The sequence below is a fragment of the Taudactylus pleione genome, unplaced genomic scaffold (assembly GCF_031769625.1).
Source record: "Taudactylus pleione unplaced genomic scaffold, aTauple2 ptg000541l, whole genome shotgun sequence".
Classification (NCBI taxonomy): Eukaryota; Metazoa; Chordata; class Amphibia; order Anura; family Myobatrachidae; genus Taudactylus; species Taudactylus pleione.
Window position 1 is genome coordinate 187140 of NW_028284943.1, and position 19077 is coordinate 206216.

The following is a 19077-nucleotide window of genomic DNA, read 5'->3' on the forward strand; positions in this document are numbered from 1 at the left end:
AGTGTTTGGCCAAGGACTGCAGTCTATAACTGCTAAGCATGCCCTCTGGTGCCTCTTGCTTCTTGCCTGTTCCAGATTCCTCCACCTGAGGCAACATGTGAAAAGAACTGCTCTATGTTTGGAAATACCCGCGTGAAATGAAGGAATAGACTAATGTGAAAGAGTAGGCAAGCTTATCTCAGTCCGGCCAATCTTCCATTAAGATAGCTATCATTTGCAAACACGGGGGGTACGGTGAGCCAGCGGCGCATGCGCGGGCACCTTCTCACTGTTTTTTTGCGATAAATACAGAGAGAAGTGTGCGGAGGGGACTTGCAGGGACATAGCATTATCGCAAGCTCTGTTCCTGCATGCGGATGTTAGAATATCCAAGTGATATTTCCTAAATTCGCAATGCGAATAAAGTCATAAATATCACACCACAACTGCATTTAAAATACAGATTGTAGTAAATAGGGGCCGTATTATTATTTGTACGGTTTTAAAATGTTGATGATTTCTTTTAACAACTTGTACAGTACCTTTTTTGTAACAAAAATTTTAATAATTTTAAAGTAAAAAATCAACATATTTGTACTAACTGTGAATAAACTGTACATCTAAAGGTAATAAATCTACTAGATATGATATTATTGTGAACAAACTAAGTTACATCTAAGACATTTAGGGGCCTAGTCATCATCGGGGGCCAATGATTAAGTATCAGCCTCGCAAGGGGGGATTCTTCTCACTGGAGCAATTCATCATGCTCTGGTGTGGGGACAGCTGGTCCGAACAGAAGTAGCTGTGTTACTTACCTGTCCCCATCACCGGCTTCTACGCATGTGTGACCTCAGGTCATGCATGCGCAAAGCCGCCAGGGAGTCAGTGAGGAGGCGGCGGAGGGATCCCTCTTTGCATCCCCGGAACTAGTTCCCATAGGAAGGAGCGGGGCTACGAGAACAAGCGCCATCTGAAGATGGAGCTTCTTCTAGTAGGCAAACTACGAAAACTTTCAGTTTGCACAGTTTGCGGAATATCAGGTGGTCCTATCGGACCCCTAATGACGAATGTCCCATTAACTTAAACGGGCCTTTTAAGTGTTGATGAACAGGCCCCTTAATGATCAATGTCAATTTTATTCTGTAAATGGTGCTATTAAAATAAATATTACATATATATATATATATATTTTATTTTTTTAAATTTTTTATAAAATGTAGTTTTTTCCAGAAAACAGAAACAGTCCTATGCCGGGTACATGCTGGAGCGATGTTGGCACGATATGTAATTTCCGGCCAAATCAGAACGACATATTGGCCACATCGCTCAGTGTGTATGGGCAATTTGCGCACTCCCGCAGATGCTTGCGTCCAACCAGATGATATCGCAAGCGGCCCCGTTGCAGGTAATGAAAGACGGAATGAGAAAATCTTAGCAAACATAGGGGGGAATGTACTAAGCCTTGAAACGTGATAAAGTGGAGAGTGATAAAGGGGTGATCAATGATAACAGAGCTTTTCAATGCTTTCTCCTATTCACTGAAGGTGTTACCGTGGAGAATCGCCCTCTTCACTCATGCTGGTCAATCAGAGGAGAAGAGAGAAAAAAGGCTGCCCCTGTTTCAGGCTGCTGCCTCCCCGCTGCTGTCTACCCCATCCTGTACCTCCACACTGCACCTGCCACTGCTGCTTCACACACCCCTGCTTATCCAATAGTCCCCTCCCACCTCAGCATCCCAGCTGCCGCCTGCCTATCCAATAGTCCCCTCCCTCCCCAGTGTCCCAGCTGCCGCCTGCTTATCCAATAGTCGCCGCCTCTCGTGGATCTTATTGAAATACCGGCGCGGCTCACTCTTCTCCCTGCCCCCCCTCACTGTCCCTGCTTCTCCGCTGCCCCCAGCTCGCTAAGATGCTAACGCATGCACAGAAGAGTGGAGTATAGCAGGCAGACGGCGCATGCGCAGAAAGAAAAGGGACTACAGAAGCCGTGATAAGAAAAGAAGAAAAGATCGCAAGAGAGCCGGGTACCAGATTGCAACGAGGATAAGGTGAGTGTACATGAATAATGAAAAATAAATTAAAATAAAAACATGATATAAGAGTGCGATGTTTAGTGATGATTAAAACCTAAACATCGTACTCTTACATGAATAGACCACAAAGTACCAACCAATCAGCTCCTAACTGCCATTTTTCTAACACAGCCTGTAATGTGACAGTTAGGAGCTGATTGGTTGGTACTTTATCACCATCCACTTTATCTCCAAGGCTTAGTACATAGACCCCTTGTGATAGGCTGATGACCTATGTGTGAAGGACAGACAGACAGCAACAGGTCCACACCTCCCCCTTACTGAAAGATATTTAAAACAGAATTCCTTATAAGACTCTAGGGCGTCAATCCAAGTAGCCGCAAGTTCACTCGCGGCGCTGGGTAAGTGTGGCTGTGTGCCGCACTTATGGTACCTCCGGACTCACAGATTTATGTTTACAGCCACATAGGGCTGCGCACAAATATACATGAGTCTGGGGTGAGATCGGGCCACGAGGGAAGCAAATTGCGGTGTTGTTGCCGATGTTTCTGTGCCGTTGCAACAGCAACTCGCTTCATGCGCAGGTAATTACATTGACCCCTTACTGTGAAAAAAAAATAAAATGTGTAACCTGCCGTTTAACTCTGTAACATGCTAACGTGTTCCCAGCAATGCTAATATATCATCAAATTATGTTTCCGTTTTTACCTCTCTTGGTGTTTTCTTTCTTCTCTGGTTCTTTGAAAGGAAACTGTAGCGTTGTATCCAAAAGTTTGAAGCAATCTTTTAATGAGTTACATTGGTAAAATCCAACTAATTCCTGGTAGGAACATATTACAGATTAGTCAAGTAACTATGCTCTAAACCTCTGTCTCTACAATACATGGCATCTGCTTTACTCTTTAATGTGTTCATGCCCACCTCCCATTTATATACAGTTTGTAGGCATTGCTCCCTGGTTCTGCAAACGGACCAGCACTTTCAGCACTCTGTAAAATGAAATCTCAATGACAAGCTTTCCATTAAGTTATAAAGGTTATGGCAAATGCATGGGAGATTTGATTCAGGCCTCAAGAGTAATACTAATAAATCCATGCAATATTCTTCTAACAATTGTTGCTATGTACTATTAGATCCAAATTGCACTTATTTATTATGTTGAAAACAGCAGAGGTTATTGGAATCTCAGGTGTATTCTTAAGGTTTCCAATGGTAAAAATAATGCAGAGAACTAGTTAATGCCATTTTGGGTTAATTTGCTGGTGATTTTATGAAAGTAAAGAAGGATTCACATTCATACAGTCAGGTGCATAAATATTGGGACATTGACAGAATTTTCATATTTTGGCCTCTATTCACCACCACAATGGCTTTGTAATGAAACAAACAAGATGTGTTTTAACTGCAGACTTTCAGATTTAATTTGAGGGTAATTACATCCAAATCAGGTGAACGGTGTAGGAATTACAACGGTTTCTATATCTGCCTCCCACTTTTTAAGGGGCCAAAAGTAATGGGACAAACTAAACAATCCTAAATCTAACTTTCACTTTTTAATACTTTGTTGCAAATCCTTTGCAGGCAATTACAGCCTGAAGTCTGGAATGCATAGACATCACCAGATGTTGGGTTTCATCCCTGGTGATGCTCTTCCAGGCCTCTACTGCAAATGTCTTCAGTTCCTGCTTGTTCTTGGGGCATTTTCCCTTCAGTTTTGTCTTCATCAAGTGAAATGCATGCTCAATCGGATTCAGGTCAGGGGATTGACTTGGCTATTGCATAACATTCCACTTTTTAGCCTTAAAAAACTCTTTGGTTGCTTTTGCAGTATGCTTTGGGTCATTGTCCATCTGCACTGTGAACCACCGTCCAATGAGTTCTGAAGCATTTGACTGAATATGAGCATATAATATTGCCCGAAACACTTCAGAATTCATTCTGCTGCTTTTGTCAGCAGTCACATCATCAATAAATACAAGGGAACCAGTTCCATTGGCAGCCATACATGCCCACGCCATGACACAACCACCACCATGCTTCACTGATGAGGTGGTATGTTTTGGATCATGAGCAGTTCCTTTCCTTCTCCATACTCTTCTCTTCCCATCACTCTGGTACAAGTTGATCTTTGTCTCATCTATCCATAGGATGTTGTTCCAGAACTGTAATGGCTTTTTTAGATGTTGTTTGGCAAACTCTAATCTGGTCTTCCTGTTTTTGTAGCTCACCAATGGTTTACATCTTGTGGTGAACCATCTATATTCACTCTTGTGAAGTCTTTTCTTGATTGTTGGCCAACTGTTGTGAAGGGGTTTTTCTTCACCAGGGAAATAATTCTTCTGTCATCTACCACAGTTGTTTTCCATGGTCTTCCGGGTCCTTTGGTGTTGCTGAGCTCTCCGGTGCGTTCTTTCTTTTTAAGAATGTTCCAAACAGTTGATTTGTCAACACCTAATGTTTTTGCTATCTCTCTGATTGGTTTGTTTTGATTTTTAAGCCTAATGATGGCTTGCTTCACTGATAGTGACAGCTCTTTGGATCTCATATTGAGAGTCGACAGCAACTGATTCCAAATGCAAATGTCACACCTAGAATCAACTCCAGACCTTTTACCTGCTTAATTGATAATGAAATAATGAAGGAATAGCCCACACCTGTCCATGCAATAGCTTCTGAGTTGATAGTCCCATTACTTTTGGCCCCTTAAAAAGTGGGAGGCACATATAGAAACCGTTGTAATTCCTACACCGTTCACCTGATTTAGATGTAATAACCCTCAAATTAAATCTGAAAGTCTGCAGTTAAAGCACATTTTGTTTGTTTCATTTCAAAGCCATTGTGGTGGTGAATAGAGGCCAAAATATGAAAATTCTGTCAATGTCCCAATATTTATGCACCTGACTGTATTTAACAGTCTAATACAATAAAATATATTCAGTATATGCTACCAAACAAAACCCTTGTACAGAAAACAAAAATATATAAAAAACATTTTATTAGACTTTCAAAGAAAACAGTTATTCCTAGCAAGCCAACAAATCATAAAAATGTAAGTATTTTTTTTAGTTGATAAAGGTACATTCAGTTATTAAAAGGATAAGTAAGACTTTATTGGTATTAATTTCCATATTGGCGTTTAACAGCTTAATTTTATTTGGATTTTATAGGAGTAAAGAAAATACATTTGAAAACATGTACTTGGTTGTCATTCTGTTACTCCTCGCTCATTGAAGCTTTTAATCATCATTTAGGAAAGACTATAAAGATATACAATTGAAATATATGCCCCCATGGAAGCAGAGGTAAGTTTCTACTTCCTATAGTGATATAAGGTTCAAAGAAACCCCAGATGGGCCTCAGAATCATGTTGAATACAAGGAAACCAAAAGGAAATTTATATAGATTTTTTAAAATGAGTCTTAAAAACATATGAGCTATAAAAAGTGGCTCTTGTAACTGTATTTACCGGTTGCTATTAAATAGGTGTTCCAGAAGTTACTTACAATAAGCGCTTTGAAGCCTTTCTTCTCTGTGAGTCTCCATAGTCCATCCAGAGCAGTCACCTTCATGTGTTTTATTTCCTGGTTAAACCTAAGCACATAAATATCAATTTAATAACAAGCATATTACAAAACCACACCATATAGTTTCATGAGAACTAGGTTCTCTTGGACGACCCACTTTGAGGCCTCCTCCAAGTATAAATGCATTGACACCACTGTATTTCTAGCCTTTAATCCTTAACCTCATGCTCCTTCCCTCCACACTTTCTAGCTTGGTAACATGCATGAGACCACTGAGTAAAGCTAGGAACACACTACACAATTTTAGTCCTGAATTGGCTGATATTGATGTGTTAGCCCTATAACTATTTAGTGTGTATGCTGCACCATGGCCCGACAATCGATGAAAATTGTGTAAAATCGGCTCCCAATATAGTGTGTGCTGCACACGCCATGTCGTTCACATTGTTTTGGAATCATTCGGAAAAGGCTGATTTGTGTTAATAGTTGTACGGAGACACTTATCGGTAAGATGATTTGGAATCGAAGGGATCATTTAAAACGAAACAATTATTGGATAGTGTGCACGCTGTATATCAACCATTTTTAAAACCATTTTGGTCAGTCAAAATGGGTCTAGTTCTTACCATCGTTTGGAAAATGTTATAGTTAGTGTACCTACCTTAACTCCCAATGTGTCTGTTAACTGTAGTCAATGAGATCTTTATCATTACTAAGATCACTGCTCTATTTTCCCAGCTTCAGTTACCCTAACCAAAGTAAATGACATACTGCGATAGACCTAAAATGTTTTCTTTTTTTCTATTCCTCTTTGTGTTACATGTTACACTTGCATCTGTGTGACAATGTTGTTTCATTACCCTCCTTTCCCACACCTACCCTTTCCTTTATTCTGTGACCCTTACATTCTCCTATCATTAAGGGTGCAGTAAGAAAATCTAATAACCTGCACTTCAGAAAATAAATAAATAAATAAAAGTCCATTTAAGAGACGGCTCGCGCTATCTGCAGCACAAACATGTCTAGTCTCAAGGGTTCGCAACCAACAACAGTGTGAATCAATTGACACTGAAAGTGCAGTTCTGGGGAAGCAGGAGAACTGAGGTATTACTTCAGGCTAATTGCAAATTCTGCCGAGTCTTTAACTCTCTGTCTGACCAAGAAAGTCCCATCAGACCGATTAGACAATGACGACTCTGCTTCTTTTCTTTCCATTGGACCAGCATACCTGAAGAGAAAGGGAAGGAAGAGGGTGTCATGTTGTATATCGGACAGAGTAATACAATATTACCCTAAGGGGCATATTTACCATTAATTGGGAATTGGTCCCAACAATTATAACTTCTTTTCGCAACTTATCAAAGAAATAAGAATTTAAGTATCTCCCATATGTACCAATAATAGCATTAACGGAGAGGGGCTCTGGTAGTAGGCCTTTACTGAGATGTTTAAGAACTAAAGTGATGCTAATGCGATCACTTTTCTTCCAGGTTCAGACCCCGGCCGTCCATCTGCATGCAGAGATTACCAGGGAATCCCTTTTCTTAAATATTTGGCATAATGCTGTCCGTAGTCTACAATGGCTGGCATCATCCAAAGATGGTGTTTGCTATCAGGGCCTTGTTCCAGAGAGCTACACTTTCCAGTGCTTGGTAAATTACATAAATTAGCAGTCCCCATATGGGAGATTCTTTTGCAAAATTATTTTAATGAATATGCCCCTAAGTGCATAAAGTTTTGTAAATGTATACATTATCACTAAATGAATGCCATCTTGTATAGGGACAATGTATGAACAGAACCAGATTGATAGCTGAAACTGTTAACTAACATGTTATAGCAGGCATAGGCGGCCTGTGACAGGGGCTAAAACACTTAAATTCCTACCCTTCACTATCAGCAGCACAGAGTGGTATAGCAAAAGCTGCTCTGTACCTCCCTCTACAGGCAATTAAAGTGGCTACCGAGCAGTAACCAAGGGAAGTGCCAACTGCTATTAAAACAGTACGTACATGTGACCTTGGCAATTACTTGGTAACTAGTGCTGATTGTTGCTTGTACAATGTAGAGTGTGCAGTGTTATTTACCTATTACAGTAATTATTCCCAAATACAGTGCACAGGGTACCCTGACAGTGCATGTTTTCCACATATTCTCACAGAATCACAAATGGAATAATTCAAACTACCTGTGGATCTTTTAAACTGTGACCAAGCACAGTGAAACGTGTGTCAGTACACAGCCAAGCGGTCACGTGCGCACACGTGACCGACAAGCCGGTAAGCTCTCCTATCTCTCTAGAGACACGCTGCTTACAAGCTCCCTTCTCTCCTCTCTCTCTCATTCGGGACAGCAGCACCGGACAGGGAGCACATGTGACCAACAAGCCGGTAGGCTTTCCACTCTTTGCAGGGACACGCTGCTAACAACTTCCTCTCTCCCCTTTCTTTGCTACTCAGGACAGCAGCGCTGGCTAGGTAAGTGGAGTTGTCATCCCTGCGCTACCTTAGAGGTAACAGGTGCTGACGGACACTATTCCTTCCTGCACACTGCTCTCCACACTTTTTTCACGATGCAAACAGTCCCCTCTCTCATTTCCTATCCTCTAGGAAACAGCAAAAGGGGGCTAGTTATTTAGACATCGGTACTTATTTCTTTCTGATTGATATTAGGGCTATCTATCAAACAATATTACAATCCTTGTCAATTTAGGACAATATAACAAACGTATACATTGATGGTTTGGATATACTGTGAACATCATACTTAAATCCTAATAGAATGTAGATCTGCTTAAATATGGATATGTTTGTTAAAAACTAATGGAGAGTCTATTTGGATATACCTATAGGATAATTCTTTGGATTATACATTATCTTTGATTATACACTCAATATCCACTTGGCAATATCTAAAATTGGACTTAAACCCTAATGAGAGACAGACCTACAAAAAAACTTGGAATTGTTCATATATGTTTTTAAGCATTATAGGCTGTACATACCGGTATAACAGAGGATGCATATGACTATTCATCAACTGAACAATATATTGCTCTGAATTTAATTGGATTTCTTTCCTTAAACTTCAATATATTGATTGAGCACAGTATTCATCAGGAACAATCATAGGACTTATGTGCATAAGTATCTACTCTTGTAAATACTGCAATATTGCAGAAGAAGTGATGACCAATAAAAGGAATATATAAAAAGTAACAATATACATGCAATTGCTTACAAATACAGTTATCAACGGGTTCTATTCTCATTAATACTGCAATATTGCAGAAAAAGTGATAATCAACAAAAGGGACATATATATATATATATATAAAAACAACAACAATATATATGCAATATGTAAAACCATTTTTTTACTGGTTTTGCAATCACTATATTAGGGTGTTGTCAATTATAGGATAATTGTTCCCAGTTACTATAAGGGGTGCACCCATGGTATATTTTTATGTTAATATCAGTTGAATTACTGTCTCTGCAGATATTATGCACAGATCTAATGGTTGTGAGGTTATGGATTATTTCAATATGTATTAGTTTAATCTGTATAGATTATGTATACCTGTTTATAAGCTTATTTTTTGCAGGTATACAATATTTATGTCAATGTGTGGATAATTATCCTTATATTCCGAAAAGATAGCACCTTGAAATTTGTGTATATTTTGTGAACATCTGTGTGCCTTCTCTTTATTCTCTTTTCCTTTCTCTGTTTTTCGTGCTTTTCATATTTCTTTTTGTCATATGGGAGAGAACAGTGAAGTTTCATGTAGTTATCGATGTTATGCCTACATTCTGAGTCAGCATGACTTTCCAGCATGTGGATAATCTACCTATGTTTTTACTAGTAGGCTTATAATATCTTAATGTGGAGATACATGCATTTAATATAAAACATTTTGGAAGTAGCATATACCTAATACAATATATCAGTTCAATAAGGTATATAATAGCAGGTCGGGTGGGAGATATATATTATACAGGAATTTTTCCAAATTACATTTATGATTATCTAGAGAGCATTACTTGTAACCGGCAGCAAGATTACAGTATGATACTGTTTGATGATTTGACTTAGTTAATATTTTCGCTTTCTGCAGCAGTGATCAACCATAGTTGATTTTGTATTTTATATTTTTCAATCATTAACTCCCTTTTTCTATTAGTATTATATATTAAAAGTTAAGTTTTAACTGAATTTTCTCCCTATAAGTGTGCCCCCACACAGAGTCTCTTTCTTTTTTCTCTTTTTTTCGTTACTATAATGAATATACATGGCTCTGGGGAGCACCACTGACCAAACAGGATTGCCACCAACAAAAATTTTTATATGGTGGTTCTGTTCTAATTATAATTCTTAGTAAATTTTGGTTAGTATTGGGAGAACTCAAAACTCATATTTAGGTGAATGTTTGAATTGCCCTGTGTTTTCTTCTCTGTGCGGACTTGCCCTAAAAATTCCTTTTTGTATTTTTTAAACTGTGTCAGTCAGTCAGTAAGTAATGAAGACACCTGTACTTCAGCAAGAAAATATGGAAAACATGTTAAGTTGCCCAAAGGTCTGGATTTGGTAAACACTGAGTTAAGCTAGGTACACACTTGTGCTATCATACTTTCCATGCGATTTTACTGTCGATTTGAATCGGCCTGTTTGGAAGCCCCATTCAAAGTGGCAATTCATATATATACACCTTCACAGTCTAACTTGCGATCCGGGAAACTCATCTGTCTAATTTTCTGCTGAATAGACACAAAGGCGGCGCTGCTGCTGGCAGAGCATGGGCAGAAGCATCGGGCAGATTGGCAGAAAGTGCGTACACACCTCACTTTTTGTTCAATATTGTACCATCCAATAGGACAAAAATTAAACTGCACATAAACCTGACTATTTAATGTGACCGTTTTTTTCCAAGAAAACATTATCAAAGGTGCGTACATACTTTATTAAGACATCGCATGAATGGGTCAGGAATCGAAGGAACGGCCCGATGATTGTATAGGTGTCTACCCAGCTTTAGAGCATGGGGCTGTGTATATACACTCTAAATCAGTTAGAGGGATTTGAGAGGCCTGCAGTTCATACTACCCAGCAGAAATTGGGGTCTGCATTGTGTACTGGTCTCCATTCAATAGTAGTGACTACAATTTGTTACAATTCATATTTCATATTATAATCTTGCAATCATTCTTTCTATAGCCCTAGATACACTGCATTAATGAAAGGCATAGATGTATTGCAACTGGGCCCCTAAGAAAATGACTAAATTATTCCCCTTAAACGTTGTTGTTACTCACCAGTTGAACGTTGATAGATCAGGTACTGGTATCTGTGTGCAAAAACTTTTAATTAGGTAATATCATTGTACAGATGCCATTAAAATACATACAAGCTTACAAAAACACAGTGAAAGAGTGCAGCATGACAATATATTCTGGTGCTCCAGGGAATTAGTAACAACAGGTTTAAAATGATCTTATTCTTTTTGCTAAACCTTTAAGGTGATCTTCAGATGGCAGTATAGCTCATTCTGACTTTGGGGAAAGCCTGGACAGAAAGGGATCATCCGATCCCTCCCCAGTAGCTCTGATGTTACTCCCCTCCCTCCTTTTACAGAAAAAGGGAATCACATCCACATATAAATCATGGCCTGCTGTTCCACAAAATGGAATTATATTTTTTTCCCATGTATTAGAAGTACAATCTGTTACCTGATCAACTAATTAAAAATGTTCAGGGGAACACTATGGAACTCTAGTTATTATAGCATCTTTCCGCAACCACGTAATAATTATCTACAATACTTATCAACAATTGGAAGTTGCATCATATTTCCAACATGAGAAATATATATATATGATATACTAGAAGAATTAATAACTTTACTGAATGGCAACAGTTTTTTACCAGCCGATTCCATTTACTATTTATAATTACTTTGTCTTTCTTTAGTTAAGATAATATTTCACGACATTTCTATATTTTATAAGTGGGATTATGCCACAGTTTTAAATAAAGATTGATAAAGGTAAAATTTTAATCCAAGATATTGACAGTTACAGACCTGAATTTATAGCTCACTTCAGCTATTATGTTATATGGGGTTACATACTGTACATGTGCAACTCTCCAGGAAACTCAACTGGTTCTTTCTGATTTTTATACCATATGTATCTGCTTGTTTTACTGTACTATACTTGCGTTTTACACTGCTGCCACTGTCATTTCAAAAAAATTAATTGTAAAGTAACTGGTGTTTTCTCCTCGACTAGGGTGGCATTTGCTGGGGTTATAAGCTCAGTGTCTGTATCTTACTTCTGACCAATAAAAATCCTTTGCAAATAAATTAAAACAAAGGGAAACAGCGCAGTGAAAATGATCGCAGGCCGCGGAATAGCATTCAAAATGGAGACTTTCATGCTAAAAGTGGAACAGTTAGTAGGAATGACATATGAATTACATGTCCGCATACATACAGTATGTGCCTGATTGACTAGTATACTTTCTGTTATCTCCCATTACATCTCCTGGAGAGTGCAGAGGCTACACATACTAATCATACACATAGTGCATAATGAAATAACAATATACATTCCTCAGCCATACAATGCAGAGTTGTCTTTACTTACATATATATAAGGCTTCACATGACTGCAAGGGAAGAATCCAATCTCATTTGTAGATGTATTTCTTCCCTAAGAGAGAGAAAGATTTGTCATATTCACAGTAGGTGACGAGCACAGATCTAAGGGTAGTAATTTGACAGGCAACAATTTTGACAAAATGAAACATTTGAAAATGTACTTAATAGTTACAACATAAGTGGATACAATTTGTAAGTTAATCTGTTATTTATTCTTTCTTTTTGCAGACAGTGAGTCCACATACAAGGCACATTGTATGTGGACTCACTGTCTGCAAAAAGAGGATAGCAAAACATGTATCAGAGAGGATAGCAAAACATGTAGAGGAAGTGTAGAGTAAAAAAAAAGTAATGAGTATAGGGGAAATCCAGAAAGAACAGGTAAAGGGAGAATTGTAAGTGCCTGACCCATCTGCAGCGAGTTTCTATTATACATATAAATAATGGAGCTTATTTAGGGATGAACTTACTGTTCATTTTTTATTTGTGTATATACATGCATACTATATATATATATATATATATATATATATATATATATATATATATATGTTGCTGAATAAGCTGAGGGATTTCAATCGGGTAGAACCAAATGTGTTAATGTGTAGTGCAGACATGACAAGTCTGTATACATGTATACCCCACCATGAAGGAATAGAGGCAGTCAGAATATTAATTACAGTTAACCCTTGGTATAAGGGACCACCTATTCCTAAAATTATTATTTTTAGTGTAGACACATAATTATTTTTACTTCAATGGTAGATACTACCTACAAAAGGCTGGGTGTGCAATGGGGTCCCCAGTGGCCCCATCGTAAGCAAATGCTTTTATGTACGTGGTAGAAAGCAAACTATTCTATAACACTATGGATCTGTTGGGTCATATATGCCTATATCTTAGATATATAGACGATTTGCTAATTTTGTGGGAGGATACAGAAGAAAGCTTGAGACATTTACTTGATGAACACAACAATTCTAAAAATGTAGTGAAATTTACCTATTCCATCAGCTCAGTTAATATACATTTTTTAGATGTGGTTATATAGGTGACAGATGGATATTTGTAAACATCGATATACATCAAAGAAACAGACAGAACCATGCTGCTGCATCATAGTAGCTTTCATCCGTTATTACGGAAAGGTCTCCCATATTCCCAGTTTCTCAGGGTGAGACGTATCATGTCTGACCCTATAGAAACAGAGGGCCTGATTCAGACCCACTCGCGAGCGGCTGTCCGCTCGCAAGTGGGTCGATGTTATGGACTGAGCATGCGCACGATGGAGGGAGCTCCGTCGTGCGCATGCGCCAGACGCGACGAGCGAAGGAAAGTCCTTCGCTCGTTGTGTCCGATCAAAGTGGGCGTGCTGTCAATGTTGATTGACAGCACGCCCCCTTTGGTGGGCGTGCCGGGGGCGTGCCTCCCTGACGGGGGCGTTCCCACGGGAACGCCTCCCGTCAGAAGCCGGCCCACTGACATCACTAGTGATGTCAGTGGGAGTGATTTTGGCTCTGATAGAGCCAAAATCACTCCGGAGCTTGCGGTTGAAAACCTCAACCGCAGGCTCCGGCTCGCAATTTCGATGGTCGCGATGGTCTCGACCATCGCGGCCATCACAAAGCACGCTCGTATAGCCTGTGGGTGGTGACCCACAGCTATACGAGCGTCCAGGAGGACGCTCCATGAAAATGGAGCCCGGCCCTCATTCAGAGCGTGCGCTCTGCTCAGAGCGTACGGCTCTGAATGAGGGCCAGAATCAGCTCTGGATATGATGTTGGAAAAATTTGTACATCAGGGATATAAGAGAAGAGATCTAAATAAATTAAAAAACAAAGTTTTGAATATACCAAGAGAAAAAACTTTACAATTTAATATTCTGACACAACAGAAAGTAGGTACAAAATGTATCCCATGGGTCAATCAATTTTGTACATATAGTACACATATAAGCAAAAAAGCCAAATGCTGGTGGCCCATAATAAATACTGATACGAGCTTGCCAGCATTGTCCAACACATGTCTGATGCCTAGCTATACACAAAGCAAAAACATTAGGGATTCAGTAGTTAAATTGGACATAACACCACTGACCAAAGTTCAACCTCCTAATTTTTTGAGCTGTAAAATTGGCTGTTACAAATGCCTTGGTTGTGTTACGTGTAATACATTGATAACGGGTCACACCTTTAGTCACCCGCATACGGGTAAGAAATACACTATAAATTATGCTCTGATCTTCACCACATCATATGTAGTTTACATGCAAATATGCCCCTCTGGCTTGGCCTATATTGGCAAAACTCAGAGGCAATTTAAAGAGCGCATGGCACTACACAGAAGTGCCATCAAAGAGGCATTGGAAAAAGGGAGCAGTGACCAGCCTGTAGCTAGACACTGTTTCCAATTAAGACATAGGAGCTCATTCAGACCCGTTCGCTAAGCTGTGGCTGCTCTCACTGACCGATAGTTGCCCATCTGCGCATGTGTATAATTCACAGTGCGCGTGCGCAAGTCAGTCTCAGCGATGGGGAATTGTGCGCTCTTAGTACATAGACTGCACGCTACTTTGAGTGACAGAATGTGCCGTTTGTGGGTGGTAACAGGGGAAGATGCTTGTGAACGGGGGAGTGGATGTTTGAACGCAGGCATGTCTGGCCATCAGAACGGAGTTTAATGGGTGTGCATAATTAGCAAAGTAGCGTCATTGAACACATCATTTGGTTGTTTCTTAGCCTGAACTGCTCGCATTGCTTGCGGGAGGGTAGAGTCAACCACAAGTGCTGCGATCGCTTCTGATGGTCTTCGATGTACCAGTGTTTTAAGACACTTTCTGGAGATGACGTGCGCTAGTGGGTGTGTAAAGACACGCTAATGGGTGTCTACATTGACAATGTGATCGCTCGCCAAGACATAGTGGGAGTGCTTATGCCTTGCCGAGCAAGCGGCTGCCTTGACGTCACTTTGGCAAATTTAAATACGCTGGGAGCGAGCGGCCGCAATTAGCGAACGGGTCTGAATGGGCTCCGTAATGTTGCCAGCATGAGAGCTATGATCATAGATCATGTACCTGTTGATAAGAGGGGAGGAGATAGAGGAAAGGCTTTATTATGCAAAGAATGCAGATGAATTTTTTGTTTAAACACAGTAACCCCTAAAGGTCTTAATGAGACATTAGGGCTACAGTGTTATCTTTGAATTAATGTTCAGGTAAAAGATATAACTATTATTGTATATATCTGGTTATACTTTTCTTCATTTATGATATGTATAGGACATTTCAATCATTTGTAGTTTATTTATTTTGTTTATTTGATTATTTGTTTTTTTTTTTCTTTGTTTATTTATTTACTTTATCTTTCATTTAATTTAATTTTTTGTTTATCGGTATGTATTTATTATTATTGATATTCATATTGTGGAACATTTATGTCATGACCTATTTAGGTCATGGACATCACACATGTACCATATTCAATTATCCAGCAGTTTCAGATACCATTATGTAATAACTCCGATGTGAGTAAGATTTGTTTATTCTTATGACGCTGGTATTAGTTTTTTATTATTCATAAATATTGGTTCTAAGAGACACCTAGTTGTAACAAAGAGATGCTTGGTTACATTGTACTGTATCCTGTGTAACAGTGTGATGATATCCGTATCCGTAGAGCGTCCTTGGTAACCATTTGGTTGCTCTGTGTATGCGCTCGGCCATCTGGACGCAATGCTAGGTTCTTGCGTGTGGTCATCAAGCACCTGGGTCTGCGCAGACAGGTGAGCACAATCAATAATTAATACACTTTGTGGTCCAATTACCGTATATAAGGGTAGTGTTAGTATGTGTTCAGTATACCTTTGTCCCTGAGGACGGGAAACATCCCCGAAACATGTTGGTTCAATAAAGGACGGTTTTACTACAAATAACTTGTCGAGTGCCGCCTCGTTTGTCTGGAGATATATATATATATATATATATATATATATATACACAACCATATATAGACTTATGCATGTCATAGGGTGGAGAGGTGGAATAAGGCAGCCAGGAGTAAGGCAGTCTAGGACAAGTAAGGGGCGTGTTCATGTATTTGCGCACATTTAGACGTAGATGTGGGCACATCTGGCCTTTTAGGATATGTATCCCTTGTTGGTGCTAGAGGGTTGATGTGACAAGGTGCAATGATGATGAGAATCAGCAGAGCTATATTGTATATCTGCTTCTGATTTGCTGATTGATCCATCTTAAATCATTATTATTGCGGCTGTCAGATTTGCAATCGCTACAGCTATTTGTATTACTTGACACTTCTATTTTGACTGCAAAGATTCCCATTTCATTTTTAAAGTAGAAAGTTACAGATGTTTATCATTATTTTCTAATTGTATTTTGTATTTGTGCTCGTATTTAATTTTTACATGGAATATGGAACTTTCTTATTTTTTCTTTATTAAATTTTTATATTGTGTACAAATAGGTTAATGTGAATATTTACTACTAACACTGTTATTCCTCATATCTATACTATCTGTACGCTATTGTGGGGTGTAAGTAAGCACATCGTTACTGATGTATACCTGGCACAAATGCTACTGGTTTGAGCTGGATGCATCTTGAGATGTTTCTGAATCAACATATGCACATTAGTACGCTTATTATGACATTGTTCTTTCACTACCTATTTTGGGAAAGCTTGTGTCCACCTGCAAATGAGTCCCTATATGTATCCCTGATGAAAGTAAATCTTACTGAAATGTTAGCAGAGAGGAGTGTGTAGCTTCATTTATTTTGTTCTCTCTCTCTCAGTTTGTAGGGGTACACAAGGGTACTTAGTATCTGCCTTTTTTAATTGGTCTCATTTTTAATTCTTACTTAGTTTCAGAAATAGGATCACAGTAATAATATCATGAATTAATAAAATATACATCCGCATACTTATCCAGAGCGTGGAAACTACTATAAACCTTACATCATCTAGTAACAAGATGTAGTTGCCGATGGTCTAAGTACCGGTGCCGGAGGGTTAGCTTTAGGGTTAGGGGTTAGGGCTAGGCACTAGGGGGAGGGTTAGGGTTAGGTATTAAGGATGGAGGGTTAGGTTTAGGGTGTGGGGAGGGGGAGGTTAGGTTTAAGGACTAAGGTGGGAGGTTAGGTTTAGGCACTGGGAAGGGAGGGTTAGGGTGCAGGGAGGAGGAGGTTAGGTTTAGGCACTAGTGGGAGGTTAGTTTTAGACACCGGGGAGGGAGTTTAGGGTTAGGGGTTAGGATGAGTGGTACTATACTTACCTATGGTTGTCATGATTCTGACTGTCATTATGCATGTCAACAATACTGTCTAACTCTAACTGCAGCCTAATCCTAACCCTAATGCTGATATATTAATAATGTAGAAATGCATAATTTTGACACTTTGAAAATGTCAACATTTTGTCTATGTCGACACGTTGCATGTTGATATTATGAAGAGGCTTACATTCTGAACTAAGTTGTTAATATTTTTTATACCGAAAATCAGAACCATTCAACATTACAGTGTGGACATTAGACTAATTTATTTTCCCTTCCATATGTGTATATATATATATAGATATATATATATATATATATATATATAGTGCATCCGGAAAGTATTCACAGCGCTTCACGTTTTTCACATTTTGTTATGTTACAGCCGTGTTCCAGAATTGAATAAATTCATTTTTGTCCTTAAAGTTCTACACACAATACCCATAATGACAACGTGTAAAGAGTTTGTTTTGAGGTTTTTGCACATTTAGGGCCTGATTCAGACCCACTCGCGAGCGGCTGTCCACTCGCAAGTGGGTCGATGTTCTGCACTGAGCATGCGCACGACGGAGGGAGCTCCGTCGTGCACATGCGCCAGACGCGACGAGCGAAGGAAAGTCCTTCGCTCGTTGTGTCTGATCAAAGGGGGCGTGCTGTCGATGTTGATTGACAGCACGCCCCCTTTGGTAGGCGTGCCGGGGGCGTGCCTCCCTGACGGGGGCGTTCCCACGGGAACGCCTCTCGTCAGAAGCCGGCCCACTGACATCACTAGTGATGTCAGTGGGAGTGATTTTGGCTCTGATAGAGCCAAAATCACTCCGGAGCTTGCGGTTGAAAACCTCAACCGCAGGCTCCGGCTCGCAATTTCGATGGTCGCGATGGTCTCGACCATCGCGGCCATCAAAATGCACGCTCGTATAGCCTGTGGGTGGTGACCCACAGCTATACGAGCGTCCAGAAGGACGCTCCATTTTCATGGAGGCCGGCCCTCATTCAGAGCGTGCGCTCTGCTCAGAGCGTACGGCTCTGAATGAGGGCCTTAATTTAAAAAAAAACCTAAGAAATCACATGTACATAAGTATACACAGCCTTTGCCATGAAGCTCAAAATTAAGCTCAAGTGCATCCTGTTTCCACTGATCATCCTTGAGATGTTCTTACAGCTTAATTGGAGTCCACCTGTGGTAAAATCAGTTGATTGGACATGATTTTGAAAGGCATACACCTGTCTATATAAGGTCCCACACTTGAAGGTGCATGTCAGAGCACAAACCAAGCATGAAGTCCAAGGAATTGTCTGTAGACCTCCGAGACAGGATTGTCTCGAGGATAATGGTGATCAAGCCCGCAGGGCAAAACGCGTGCCCTCATTACCGACTCCCTGGTACAGCGAGGAGTGACATATGGCAGCCTTACCAGCAGTTTTGTTCTGACTCCACTAGGATACAGGTATTTCCCCTTCAGTGGTTAGTGACTTCTCCCAGTGGCACATCCTGTCCTTGCGCTGCCTAGGCAACAAGGACAGCCTGACACCATGAACGGGTCAGTGTCTTTCCACTTACTGCTTTTCTGTCGAACTGCCCAGGGTCC

At 39.8% G+C, this 19077-nt stretch overlaps 1 protein-coding gene across 1 annotated transcript in view; it reads right to left on the minus strand.

The window, feature by feature from the left end:
* Positions 1 to 19077, minus strand: part of VAV1 (vav guanine nucleotide exchange factor 1) — a 166544-nt gene that overhangs the window by 15375 nt on the left and 132092 nt on the right. The window contains exons 21-25 of the mRNA XM_088451200.1: positions 12186 to 12251; positions 10854 to 10885; positions 6650 to 6766; positions 5518 to 5605; positions 2723 to 2834 (exon numbers count right to left, since the gene is read on the minus strand). Coding sequence (XP_088307326.1) covers positions 2723 to 2834; positions 5518 to 5605; positions 6650 to 6766; positions 10854 to 10885; positions 12186 to 12251 — 415 coding nt within the window. The remainder of the gene's footprint in view (positions 1 to 2722; positions 2835 to 5517; positions 5606 to 6649; positions 6767 to 10853; positions 10886 to 12185; positions 12252 to 19077) is intronic.